The sequence below is a fragment of the Calidris pugnax genome, unplaced genomic scaffold, assembly GCF_001431845.1.
Source record: "Calidris pugnax isolate Ruff unplaced genomic scaffold, ASM143184v1 scaffold133, whole genome shotgun sequence".
NCBI classification, from domain to species: Eukaryota; Metazoa; Chordata; class Aves; order Charadriiformes; family Scolopacidae; genus Calidris; species Calidris pugnax.
In genome coordinates, this window is record NW_015090977.1 from 4,761,502 (window position 1) to 4,774,501 (window position 13,000).

The following is a 13,000-nucleotide window of genomic DNA, read 5'->3' on the forward strand; positions in this document are numbered from 1 at the left end:
TTCAGGGGCTTAAAACATTAAAAAACCCCATCAGATTAATGACAGAGTTTAGTTTAGAGTGAGAAACTAAAAGCCCAAACTAATTAACCCAGGTTATTTGACATATCTCTCTGCTAACTAGCACTGTTGTATTTTAACTGGGTAGCTGGGAAGCTCTAACTCCCAGCAACAAAGGGTTAATATAATTACAGTTAGAAAAGTCTTGTTACTAGAGGACATGTTTTGATTATTAGATCAGATGAAGATAAAGAAGCAATAATTTTGAAAGTATTTCTGTATTGTTTCATTAAGTCATAGAGTATTAAAGAATTCCCCCAAGATACGGTCTGAGAACATTGCTTTAATTTGTGAAACTGTGATTCATTTTTGTGGAGGCAACCATTACAATCTCAGTTATTTTAGAAGCAATTCCTCTATAATCAAACATGAGATCAACACATCACCACTGAGATTTGGTTCTTTGTACAACAGATCTCAGACACAAGCCTTCCCAGCACTTTGGGGTAAAAGTATGTATTTTGAAATATTTTTATAGTGCAACAAATAAGGTTAAAGAGGGTTGAAATGACTAAAACTTTATCAATAGAGTCACTGCATCAGACACTATCAACAGGAACTTAAATACAGAGCATTAGCAGGGCAAGCCTATGAGAAAATGGAAGGAGATTACTGAAATGAAAATCAAAGACTTACTCTGTCATTTCTGTGATCCTATTCCCTTTGAAGTTAATGGCTAACTAATACTGACCTCACCAGGAACATGCTTTATTCCAAGAAAATCTGTCAAGTGCAAGGACTCAAGATATTTTCTGTCGGGCTTTATGAAAAAATAAAAAAAAAGCCCCGTAACACGAGTGTAGCCAGCAAAATGTGTCCCTCCAAACCGTCCTCCCTCATTATGAGAGGTGCCCACACGGTGACAGATGGGCAGAGGCCGATACCATAAATACAGGAACCTAATAGGTTTCCTTTGCTCTACTGAATTTTCATAAAAATTCCACCAGGCTGTCTTAAAACATACAGAAAGCATTCTGAAAGCAACACTTCAGCTTTCATCCCTAACAGACCCGTGTCCACATAAATTATGCTACACTAGAGCAAAACCAGTACCCTCTAAAAAATGCCAGAATTAGAACAATTTGTAAGAGTTTCAATTGAACATTAAATCATCCTGATAGAGGAAATCTACCCACAGTCAGAGCTAAGTGGGTACCATCAGCCTCCTGCTTTCAGAAAACTCTCAGACTATAAAACCTGCAAAACTATGAAGTCTTTAATGGAATAGATAAATTTATCTTGTTTACACTCTGAAGCTCATAGATGGTAGAACAATGAAAGAGACAGGAGGTACAGGAAACTGATTCATAACACATACCAGGAAACATTTCTCATGCTTACTGATAGATCAAAACTGTGTGGGGCAGTGCACAAAGAAAGAAAAGCTGCTGGAAAGGTAAAGGGAAAAGGGTCACAGAATTGGTAGAGGTTTCTTCTGGTTTTAGTACAGTGCTACTGGTCTGTAAATGAGCACTGGACTGGACCCCTAATTATAAATGAGAATTTAAGTGCAGCAAATACACAGTTTAAAATTAAAAAAAGAAGCTTATTAAAGCTAAAACTCTTCTCTTTGTGTCTTGATTTTACTTGGTTTCATGCTCTAAATGATACACTTCCCCTTTCCAGTGGAAAGAACCGGAAGGAGTAGCAGGTAAATTCAAAGATAGATCATAGCACAAGAAATGTTCCTGGCAAATCTGCAATACCAATCACTGGGATGGGAATGAAAAGTTTTAAAACCTAAGAAGGATTTTCTGTGCCTTTTCAGTTCAGCTACTTCTCTACATATCCACGGTAAATATATGTTGGGTTTAATTCTAAAGGTTCTGCAAAAATGAATTTCAGAATAATGGCAACTAGGTAAATTAAATTTCAGCAAAACTGTGATCACTTAGAATAAAACTTCACAGAAACTGGAACTGAACAGCATCCTGAAGAGGTCAATGGCTTTTCCAGGGCCTTTCAGAACCACAGAAAACTTCCATCAGTAAAACCCAACAATGGCACGTCAGTTATATCCTTCGAAAGCCGCTGCACAGACCCGAGCCTTACTTTGAGTGTGCTGTTTTTGGCCGTCAGCTGCTGCTCCAGCTGGGAGATCTGGCTGCTGGAGTTCTCCCGCAGCTTGGTGAGGCTGCCCTGGAGTCTCTGGACATCTTCTACCAGCTGGGCGATCTCCCGCTCCTTCGCAGCCAGTTCCACTTCCAAGCTGGACCGTGTTAGCACCTCGATGGCCTGTTCCTAATGAGAAAAAAGTATTAGACCATGGAAATAAAAAAAGGCAAGGAGCTTGAATTCAGGGCAGCTAGGTAATGACCAAGCACCAGGCATCGGGTGGCACGAGAGACAAAATCAATCTCTAAATCCTGTGACTGACTGCGTGACTCTGGAAGATGAACCTTTCTACTCCCCAGGACAGCTCTTTGGTAAAATAAGGATAATGGAGAGAATAAATGTCCCTATTTCGTAAGTGTACTGGAAAGATGCAGCTGTGAAAGTCAAGGGATTCTATTTAGATCTATCTATTATTAATAGTCCAAATGCTTTGACAACTATGAAAATCTGTGCTTACAAAATACTAATCAGATAAAATATTCTGAAGTAATGGAGCAGAATTTCTTAATCAGGAACGGCAGAGTCATGTGCCTTTGGCTCTCTGCATGCACGCCATGTTCCGGGCAAAATTGTCAAAAATTGCCCCAAAGTGCTACTTCCAATGAGCTTTCTCCTTGCATGAAAATTGTTCACTGTTCACATTACTGCTAGCAACTAAAGTCTCTCCTCCATGGGGGCAAAGAGAGCTGTGACAGCTGTTAAGGCAAGGCCATTCTCCCTGTGGTCTCCACTCTCAAAAATTCCCTTTCCTAAACCAGGATCTTTCTTCTTCCCATTTCCCATGGCTGTGAAGTCTGTCCTCAAGCCTGAAAACTTCCTCACTAGATCAACTTTCCATAAGGGCAAGAAATAAGAACGGGCAGAGAAGTTAAGAAGGTAGGATCTATTCAGAAAAGACAATACAGATTAATTGTACCATCTCTTTTATCTCCTTTTGTGTTAAGAGATCGACAGCTATAATGCATTGGAGAGCTCTGAACCTCTCTTCCACGAAGAACATAAGGAAATCTTGTGCAGATCTGGGGAGCGAGGGGCAACCCAGTGATGAACACACAATCCACTTAAAAACCTGAAACGCGTCTTCCAAATGTTAATGGCTGTTCCTCAGAAAATACCAGTGAAGTAGGAAAGAATCCATTTACTAAGAGAGACACAATGATCGTAAGCACTATATCGAAGATCCTACAGCGAGAGAGCTGAAAATCCAACCCACCCATGCTGTCACCTGAGCACTTTCCTTACAATTCAAGATGACATTGCAGCAGATTGAAATATACTCCATACCCTCTTCTCTGGGAAATACAGGCACAACAAAATACCTTTTCCACATCTTCTAAACACTTAGCTCCATTCTCAGTGACTACACAGCATTGTATCTCACAGAATGCTGCATGTACGAACAGCAGTTAACAACACTCTCCTATTACACTGAATTATACTTTTAACTTGAAAAAACCTCTAATTTGCTTGCATGAAACATCACAAGTTGTATAATCATCTGCTGCTTGTGCCTATTGAGACTAGAACGTAGAGTCTGAAATAAGATAGATAATGATCATTTTCATCCTGCAGTAGTTGTCATATTAAATATAAATGAAGTGCAGAAGTACTATTAAATACAAGAAAGACCTAATGTTAAAATAATGATAAGACTAGGACACGAGATAGGAAGAGGCAGGTAATTCAGAGTTACAAGTGATATTCAGGCTTTTTATTTTTTGTTTTGCAGCCTGCGTGTCTATCTTTTGATTTCTCTGAGAAAATACTGAGTAGTATTAATAGACGACCAAACAGATCTTGAGGACTTATGGTTTGTTACTCATTCTCTGCAAATATATTTTAAAGGCAACCATGTGTTTCTCCGGTATCAGTGTCAAGCCTGTATATGGCTCGCAAGAAAAAAAGTAATATAAGGAGCATGATTTCTTTTGTCTGTTAAATCTGCTGCTTAGAAGTAGACTAAATGTCACTTAATTGCATATTTACATTTAAATACTCCTATTTCTCCTTTGGCAAACAAAAAATCAAAATAATCTGTCTGCTCATCTGCGATACCTGTTAACCAGGGACCAGCTGGAGTCCTGCAGTAGCACCCTGTGCCTGCACGGTCCGATCGGCAGAGCCAGCGCTACCAACCTCCCCAAACAGCGGCGTTTGCTTGATTTAGAAACACACAGAGGAGGCAACAAGCAGCCAAACCCCTAGGAGGGCAGGATATCTTCTCAATTTTCTAAGCCTCTTTTGTTGGATTTCTAGGTGTAATTCTCAGTTTAGATATATTGAGTGAAAACTGGAACGATACTGAATTTATTTCTAGTTCTTCTGACAGCCCATACACTAAGAATAACAAGACCCAGCAATGGGCAGGCAGCAGGTCCCGCCGATGCGACCGGCTCTGGGCAAAGCTGGTGCCCTGGCTCTGAAGCTCCATGACTCCACTGTGCCCTCCAGCCAGGCATGTGCTGATGGCCCACCACGGAAATCTTTGCTGTACTGCATTCCTGCCTTTATTTTCCCTCTGCTGACGCTCCTACCAACCTGAAATAATTTCTGAGCGATGCTGCTGTCTGCCTGGACCGACAGCCGCGGAGATCTATGGATCACTGGGACCAGTCACCACCCAGCAGAGTGAACTCTGTCCTTCCCCTGGTCTCCTGCAGACACCAGCCCCCTTAGAAGTTTAACCAAACTGCAACCCCAAAGGAACGCCATTCCATTTCAGTTAAAATATTACACCAAACAGATATTTTTATAGCTGTGAGCATAAATTGAAAGAGCCGTGCTGCAGGAATGTCAGAAACCTGTAAGAGTCAGTAAATATTTTCTCTCACCACATCAGGTGCCTTCTGGATCTGCGTAGCAAGTTGGAGAGATTTGTTGGCTGACGAGAGCTGCTCCCTTAAGGTCTCTGCCTCTCTCTGAGCCACCTCTGCCCTCTGAAGGAAATGAAAAGGGGTGAAAAGAGAAAGTACATTCAGTTTAACAACTGACAATTATTACAAGAACATTCATCAATTCATGCCTGACTGAATATAATTGATTTTCCTAAACACTCAACCTAATAAATGTTAGAAAAAAACATAGAATGTGATGGATTTTTATTTTAAACAGTACAAGGAAGAAATAATTGAGCGATTATGACAGTAATTTAACGCTAGGAGCAAGGAATCCCCTGCTGATACTAATGCTGCGGCCCACTGAATTTCCCAGACTGAATAAATACAAGTGGAAATGGAGTCTTTTTATTCAATTTCTTTCTATTCTCATAGACCAAGCAGATTTTATTGCAAGGTTCCTCATGGGAATAATTCTCACGGGTAAATGCTGAATTAAAAGATATTCTGACCATTCTCTCTAACACACATACAATGTTGTGGGCTGTCTTTCTTCAGTAATTATTTCCCAAAACATGAATTGTTAGATTCTGTTCTTTCAGCAGGTCTATTTATTCAACAATATTTAACCCTAAACTGACAATTTTGCACAGATCAGTTACCGACTGCTGAGGATTTACGCAGTATCTGATAAGCCTGTGACTTGGCTACCAGACAAAATTCCCATACAAATATTCAATAACAACTGAAAAGAGAAAGGCAGAACTATGAGGAAATATTGTCTGTACAAGACTTAGGGTAGAGACAGATGGATCAGTAACTTCAGGCAATAAATAGCAGCAAAGTCCTTTCCATAACAGTGTATAAGCTTCTGTTAAGAAAAGCAGAACAAAACCTGGCTGTTTTTACAGTACATACTCCTCCTGGCCAGACTTCCTTCTCTCTTTTAAAAAAAAAAAAGCATTTTATTATTATAAAACCAGACTGTTTACCTCCTTGAGTAATCAGTTTTTCACCTGGGCTGCTCCATGCAAATCACATCGCACTTTCAGCAGAAAATAGCTAAAATCATTTGCTATCTCCACCTCCAAAACATATCACCAACTCTTCCAAATCCACGAACTGCCACCAATCGAGGCCAAAACTTTTCTGGACCAAATCTTACCCTTTACATTGATGGGTCCCTTCCCTAAATGAATAATAAATTCATTTTTAAGCCACCAAAACTGCCATATTTCTGTGTGCCAGCTGCTCCACTTTTTCAGCTAATTCTTTTGAAAACCTAAGTCACCTAAAATAGTGAATATAAAAAACCTATATCCCTGTGTGTGTGCGTGGTCTTTGACTCACTAGTCAAAGCAGAGACTCTGCCTGCATGTTTAATCAATCAGTAAACTAACGGCAATCAAATACTAAATGCATCATCTGCGCTATTTGCTCACAACATTATATTAAATGATTTTGCATAGGTTCTACAGCTGTAATTAAAATGTAATTGTAAAAGTACAGTAACACGGCTCTAATAATCAGAGCAGGGGACACAACATTGTGTGCATGAAAAAATGGCAGCAGCATTAAAAAGGCACCAAAAGAGAAAGTTTATATTGTTTGTGCAGCTGGATAATATTAGGATTGAACACTGAGCTAATGATACAGATTGAGATACGTTATTTTCTCTCACTTTATCAGCTGTAGAGGTACATATATTGATCTAATAACTGCTAAACAACCCCAGCAAAGCAGGACAAGTCACTACACTGTGGCACTTGCTCTTGCATCTACCGCTGTATAAGTAATGGGTTTTGCAGCCTTAAGCAATTCTGCTGATGGCTTCCATTCACAGCAGCATTGTTTTGAGACTCTATTCAGCTTGCATGCAAGCAAACCACAGAGGATATTTCTAATAGATGTTACATCTGCATATACAGTGAGCTGTCAGCTGCCCTTTCTGCAGAGCCTCCCCAGCCAATTCAGAACACCTGTTGGAATCCTGCGAATAATATCAGACAAGATTTCATACCACGCATTGTTAAAAATACATCAACAGAAACTTTGGGCAATTCTGTTTGGGAAATAGTGGCCAATTATTCCCTCTTTTTTTTCCTCCCCAGAATGGAAGCTTTTTAGAGCCAGAATTATAGATGCATTCAGCGCCTGGAAAGCACTTTTGGGTGCTATTGCAATATAAATTATAAATTGCACACAAAAACCTCTTAAAAGAACGGTAGTTTCAAAAACGAGCACTTAAAAGTTTTGAAAAGCCAACCCCAGGGCCGCAGGTGTGTTTGGCCACCCCCGTGCGTGGGGCTCTGGGAGGCTGGATGGATCCATGCTCTAACATGCTATTGCTTTTTCCCCTACTTCACTCAGCTGGCGGGACGAATATTGCTCGGTGAATGAATATTTGGCTTTGTCCTCCTTGTTCCGTGCGCGACCTCTGCGGCTTATTCACTGCACACTAATCCCACCCTCCTCTGCAGATCGGATTAATCGCTTCCTCATGGGCTGTGCTCTGGTTTCCACCACCAGAGGAGCCAAGAGCTCCAGAAGTGTTAACGAACGCGCTGGCAGAACCCCCGTTTTGAGCTCCATGGGCTCCCCAAGCTCCCCTGTTGTTGCTGTTTGGGTGCTCTGTATGGGTTCACCTGCACCCAAGACCTTGCACAGCAGCTGGGGTGTTGCTCCCTTCCAAAACCCTCCAGTTTTGCCTCTCTGACTCCCACCCCCTCTCTGCTTGTCGCTTTGTCCCCTTCCTAGTTCATTTTGGCCACTGGAAGCAGTGTTTCCATCATCTCTTGAGCTTCACAGTGCCTTTAGCTTCAGGCAGGCAAAAGCGAGCTCATAATCTCACACGACACAAACTTCCACAATTAGTCTTACCCCCAACGAGTTCCTCCTTCCTCTTTTCCTTGCTGCTTCTTCTCCAAAGCTCCTGGTGGCAGCCCTGGTCCTTCTCCTCCCTCCCTCCCTCCCCACCACCAAATCCCCCTCCGCTCCCCGTGCTCTCACGCCGGCGGTGCCCGTCTCCCCGCCGCAGCCTGGAGGAGCATCTCCCTTCCCGGTGTTCCCCGTCCAAGTGGCACCAACCCTCACATGGCCACCAAGAGAAGAAAAACCTGGCTGGTTAATGTTCACCCAGCCGGCGCAGCGATAGACTGCAGCCTGCTTGGGACAGGCACGGACATCAAAGCCCACAAATTCAAACCAGACCCTGTTGAGTTTGTGTGAATTTGTGGGTTGGTTTTTTTCAGACGCTTATAGGCTGGCCAAACTTGGGGCTTTTTTTTTTTTTATAAATTTATTTTCCTTTTGCTACTTGAAGCAACAGAAGATACAAGCCTGAGAAAAAGGCAAACCCTCCCTCATCAAGTGCCAAACCCTTTCTCTTAAATATGGGCACAGCAGGCTCCTCACCAAAACAGCAAGAGCAACTCGTAACATGTGGGGAAAACTGGATTTTTTTTTCCTAACCTTGTTCTTAGAAATGGTTGAACAATTTTTCCTGAAATAAGAAAAGAGAGAGCAGCCAGAGACAGACGCCCAGTATGGAAAATGGCTAAAACCTACCAATCTTGCACAACTTGGAGCCACTGAAAAGCTCACGCAACCTTCTCTTTGTGTGAAACTCTCCCATTTTGGCTAAGAAATCTGTACGCCACGGTACAAGTTGCTTTTCATCAGTCAGTACTAAAACTCTTGGTTTCTTACTTCCAAACCTATTATGCACAGTCCAGAAAAACCACAATGACCAGTGACGGTCACACTACTGGCCTTGCTGGAGATCATGCAAATTCAGCATTGTCTAAAAACGCTGGTTTTCTGGATGGCTCAGTCATACAATTCCTCTTACTTTCCCCACTGCTGGTTTTCTAGCATAGAGCTACCTCCCTAGTAAGAAAATATCTCAAAATACTTTCATTCTCCTTAATATTGTATGTAAATATTGGACTGTTCCCAGTGAAGCCAGTAGGTCATGATCGTACTGCTGCTGTGTGCTAGCCAATTAAAAAAAACCAAAAAACCCTTACACAATATATCCAGTTTAAATTATTCTCATTGTTTCCTGACAAGATAATGAATAGCATGAACCGAGTGCTCTTCTACTTACAGTAAAATGTTAATTTGATCAAAGACCAGTGGTGTGAATAGCAAAATGAGATACTTACAAGCACAAAAAGTATAACCTTTCCCTTGAAGTTCCACCAGCAGAACTATATTCCCTTATTACATGCTAAATTCAGTGCTATACGTGGCAAAATCTTCCTATGGGCTAGGAGTGTGTATTATCACAAGTAATTCTGCTGAAGTTAATGAGCCTGGTTATGGCAGTAATCACCAGGCTCGGTTTTAAGCGCTTGAAGCTGACATTCTTGCGTGCAAGCTGCTGCAAAAAAGCTCCGTTTCTCGGAGTACGAGATCAATTAAAGCACTCTGGTTCAATGTGCTTTAATTTTCTAACTTTTGAGATCTAAAAATTTATTTTCAAACCTTTAAACGACCCTACCTTTCACAGAACAACAGCAAGGTTATCAGAAATTCTGTGACATGAAAGACTCTTCAGGGCTCTGGCACCTATTTTTTTCCAGCAACGGAGAATCACTTAAAAAGAAGAAAAAAACCCTCCAAACAGAAGAGGTTGGGTTGTCTTCATTCTTGTCTTCAGGCTATTGCACTTTCCTTTGCGCACTGAAAGGCTGCCAGATAAATGTATTCCCAACTGAAAGCCAAGCATTTACAGGAAACTCCTGTGTTTGTATGAAAATAATATTAACCACATTTTGCCTTTATACAGCACTTCTCCGCGCGAGGAGCTCGATGCACTTTGTAAAGTAAATGTTATTATTCCCATTTTACAGATAGTGAAATCACCGGGTTAAGCGAATAACCTCGTGTGCTATAAAATGGCACAACTTTGCTGAATTCAATGGGGATATGGCATCCCAGGACAGCAGAGGATCCCGTTTATGGCAAAGGGAGACAGAAATAATGCAAATATTTGGGGTGGGTCGGAGCAAAACCCCCCTGGCCCAGCACCTGCACTACCCATATTGTGTTGCATTTGTGTTGCTAAGTGAAAGGGGAGAATTTATTCCATCCGCTGCTCAAAAACATACATATTTTATAGCAATCTCACTTAGTGGGAATATCTTTTCAAACCATTTTCCAATGTGATTTCTTAGAGACAGGACGGTTCCATACCCAATGAAATAAAAAAAATGATCTTGAGAACAGCATTTCAGCTGAAATGCCCTGGTGAGGTTTTCTTTCTACTTCTATAGAAGACACTGTTTTAGGGATTTTAGTGCAAGTTCGGTTCCAAAAAATGCTTAAACTCACTATCCCTACCTCTACAGATCTTAAAATCTAACACTCCGTTTCTGCAGAACAAATAGTACTGATTCAGTCTAGATTCTTTAATAAATGGTTATGAAAGAACAGTTGTTCTTGTTTTATGGATAACAGAAGTTTCTATATTTGACTTTCCCCAGAAAAAAAAAAAAAAGTAGAAATCTGGGAGCACTATCAGCACTGCGAAGACGGAAAGAAAACCAATGGAAACATTTTGCTTTTCCAAAGGCATAACATGGCACAGACAGAGAAGAAAGAAAAAAATAATTCTTTTTTTGTAGCTTTCACAATATAGTCCACCAAAAAAAATTGTCCCATGTTCTCTTTCTGTTATTACTTCCAAAATCTAAGGACACCTATATCTGATTCTGTTCTTTAAATCTATTTCCTCCTCCTCAAGATAAAAATACAATAATCCAGGATCAACCAACCATAACTGAAGTTGTTCTCTTTTTCTTTTAAAAGTGAAAAAGCACTTTTTTTTTATTTCAAGAAGCCCAAATTACAAAGCCCATTAGAGCTTTTTTTTTTTTTCCAAAAAAAATCACTGATGCAAACTGAATGTATAAAGCCAGTAAACAGATCTGGATACACCAATGTCATAAAACCACAAACTTGGACTCAATATTAAACCCTTAAAATGAGCTTTTTTTTTTTTTTTTTTAAATTAACACTCCAAAGTATTACTGTTTTCACAACATAGGAATTATTCTTTTCAACCGAAACCCTGTTTTTTCTCATGCACAACTGGGTGATTCCAGGTTCCTAGATGAAGTACAGAAACAGAAGGATAATTCATTTGAATTAATTTGTCATCCCAAGGATTCGTGACTTACTGCCATAAACAGGGAAGAGAAAGGTGTAAACTTGAAAAGGTAAAGTGCTATAACCATAAATATTTGTGTAAAATATACATTCTCACAACTGTAACTGTTGCAAATGCAGAAAAGTACACTGGAGCTTCATTAACTTCACTGATTGGAAATTATAATATTCTGGGAATCAAACAATAAAAAATTCAAAGATGCTATATCCCAAACTATGATAAATCATTTATTTTGACAAGTAAGGGTAGTTTAGTTTTAATTATTTATTACTATACTTCGTAGCATATCAGAAAATATGCAGTGATTTATTGTGCAAAATGAAATCTTAATAAAACGAGTCCCTTCCCCAAACTACAGGATTATTAAATCTTCATGGAAATGCGAGGGGTGAACTCTCGGCTTATTTTCATTATCGAGCTGGTGGGTTAGTAAAGGGAAAATAAGCCATTTCTATTTCATTTAGTTATATTTTGACTTCAGCCCTTTACAGACCCAAGCCAAACAAGCTATATCACCCCAGGGACAAGCAGAGGACCTGAGAGAATTTGGGGCCAGAGTCTTCTCAGTGGTGCCCAGTGACAGGACAGGGGGGATTGGGCACGAACTGGAGCACAGGAAATTCCATCTCAACATGAGGAAAAACTTCTTTTGTTTGAGGGTGAGCACTGGGACTGGCTGCCCACAGAGGGTGTGGAATCTCCTTCTCTGGAGATTCAAAACCCACCTGGACACATTCCTGCCCAACCTGCTCTGGGTGACCCTGTAATGGCAGGGGGTTGGAAGAAATGATCTCCAGAGGTCCCTTCCAACCTGACCAGTCTGTGATTCTGTGAGGGCAGACATCTCACCCTGTTCACCCGACAGGAAAACAAGGTGGGACTTATACCATCAACTGTCCCCCCACGACTTTGATAGCTTGGATCAATGTCAACGAGCACAGCCACCCTCTGGTCACTGCAGAACTGGAGAGGGCAATGCCACCCCCACCTCTTCAGGCCAGAAGGTGTCCTCACATACAGCAAAGGAGGGAAGGTCAGAAATGCCAGCTCTGGATTTAAAAAGGGCGGTAACTGAGAAAGGTATTTTCAAGAAATATCAGATTATTTTCTTTTTTTAATTATTTTTCACAGTTTCAGGGGAAACCTTTTGCTGTTCTGTAAATCTCTGCTCCGAATTGCAGTCGTCTGGGTCAGTGTTAATTCCAGAGCAGGAAAACATCACATCAAAATCAGCAAGGCAGCCTATCCTCAAAGTAGGAGTCATGCTGAGTACTACTCTTTAAAGGTAGCCTTAATAATGGGGAATAAGTGCTTACTGAAATGGTAAAAGGAAATGTTAATTTAACTATTAAATACATAATTATGTTAAGTACTTGTTTCTGCAATTGTGACACTTCAGCCTGATGCAGACTCACTTTCTGGCCTGTGCAATGGATTTAATTTCTTCCAATTTTTTTTTTTTTCAACCATAAAGACACAGGAATTGCTGCTACAAAGATTACTTTGTTAATTTACAGGAGCGTTTTATAAAGGTAAAACATCGCACAAGACAAGGGCCCTGGGCAGGTTTCAGCAAATAAGCTGAGCTATTCCAGCAGCTCCGTCGGTGAACTTTCCCTCCCTGTCTCCTCCGAGGCCACACACTCCCCTCACGTCCCTCGTCTCGGTGCTGCTGCTGCTTCTCACACGTCTCATCGAGCTGCCTCAATTTGCTAAACCCACAGAAAACAGATCTGGCTCTCCTCCCTCAAATTCAGGCTTTTCTGCAGCCCCTGAGCTCAACGGACTCAACGAGGGGTCCCCCGGCTGAAAAAGCTGC

The 13,000-nt window shown here is 40.9% G+C and overlaps 1 protein-coding gene across 1 annotated transcript in view; it reads right to left on the reverse strand.

Moving 5' to 3' along the window:
• CUX1 (cut-like homeobox 1) overlaps window positions 1-13,000 on the reverse strand; it is a 206,544-nt gene that overhangs the window by 62,898 nt on the left and 130,646 nt on the right. The window contains exons 10-11 of the mRNA XM_014953031.1: window positions 5,004-5,108; window positions 2,110-2,298 (exon numbers count right to left, since the gene is read on the reverse strand). Coding sequence (XP_014808517.1) covers window positions 2,110-2,298; window positions 5,004-5,108 — 294 coding nt within the window. The remainder of the gene's footprint in view (window positions 1-2,109; window positions 2,299-5,003; window positions 5,109-13,000) is intronic.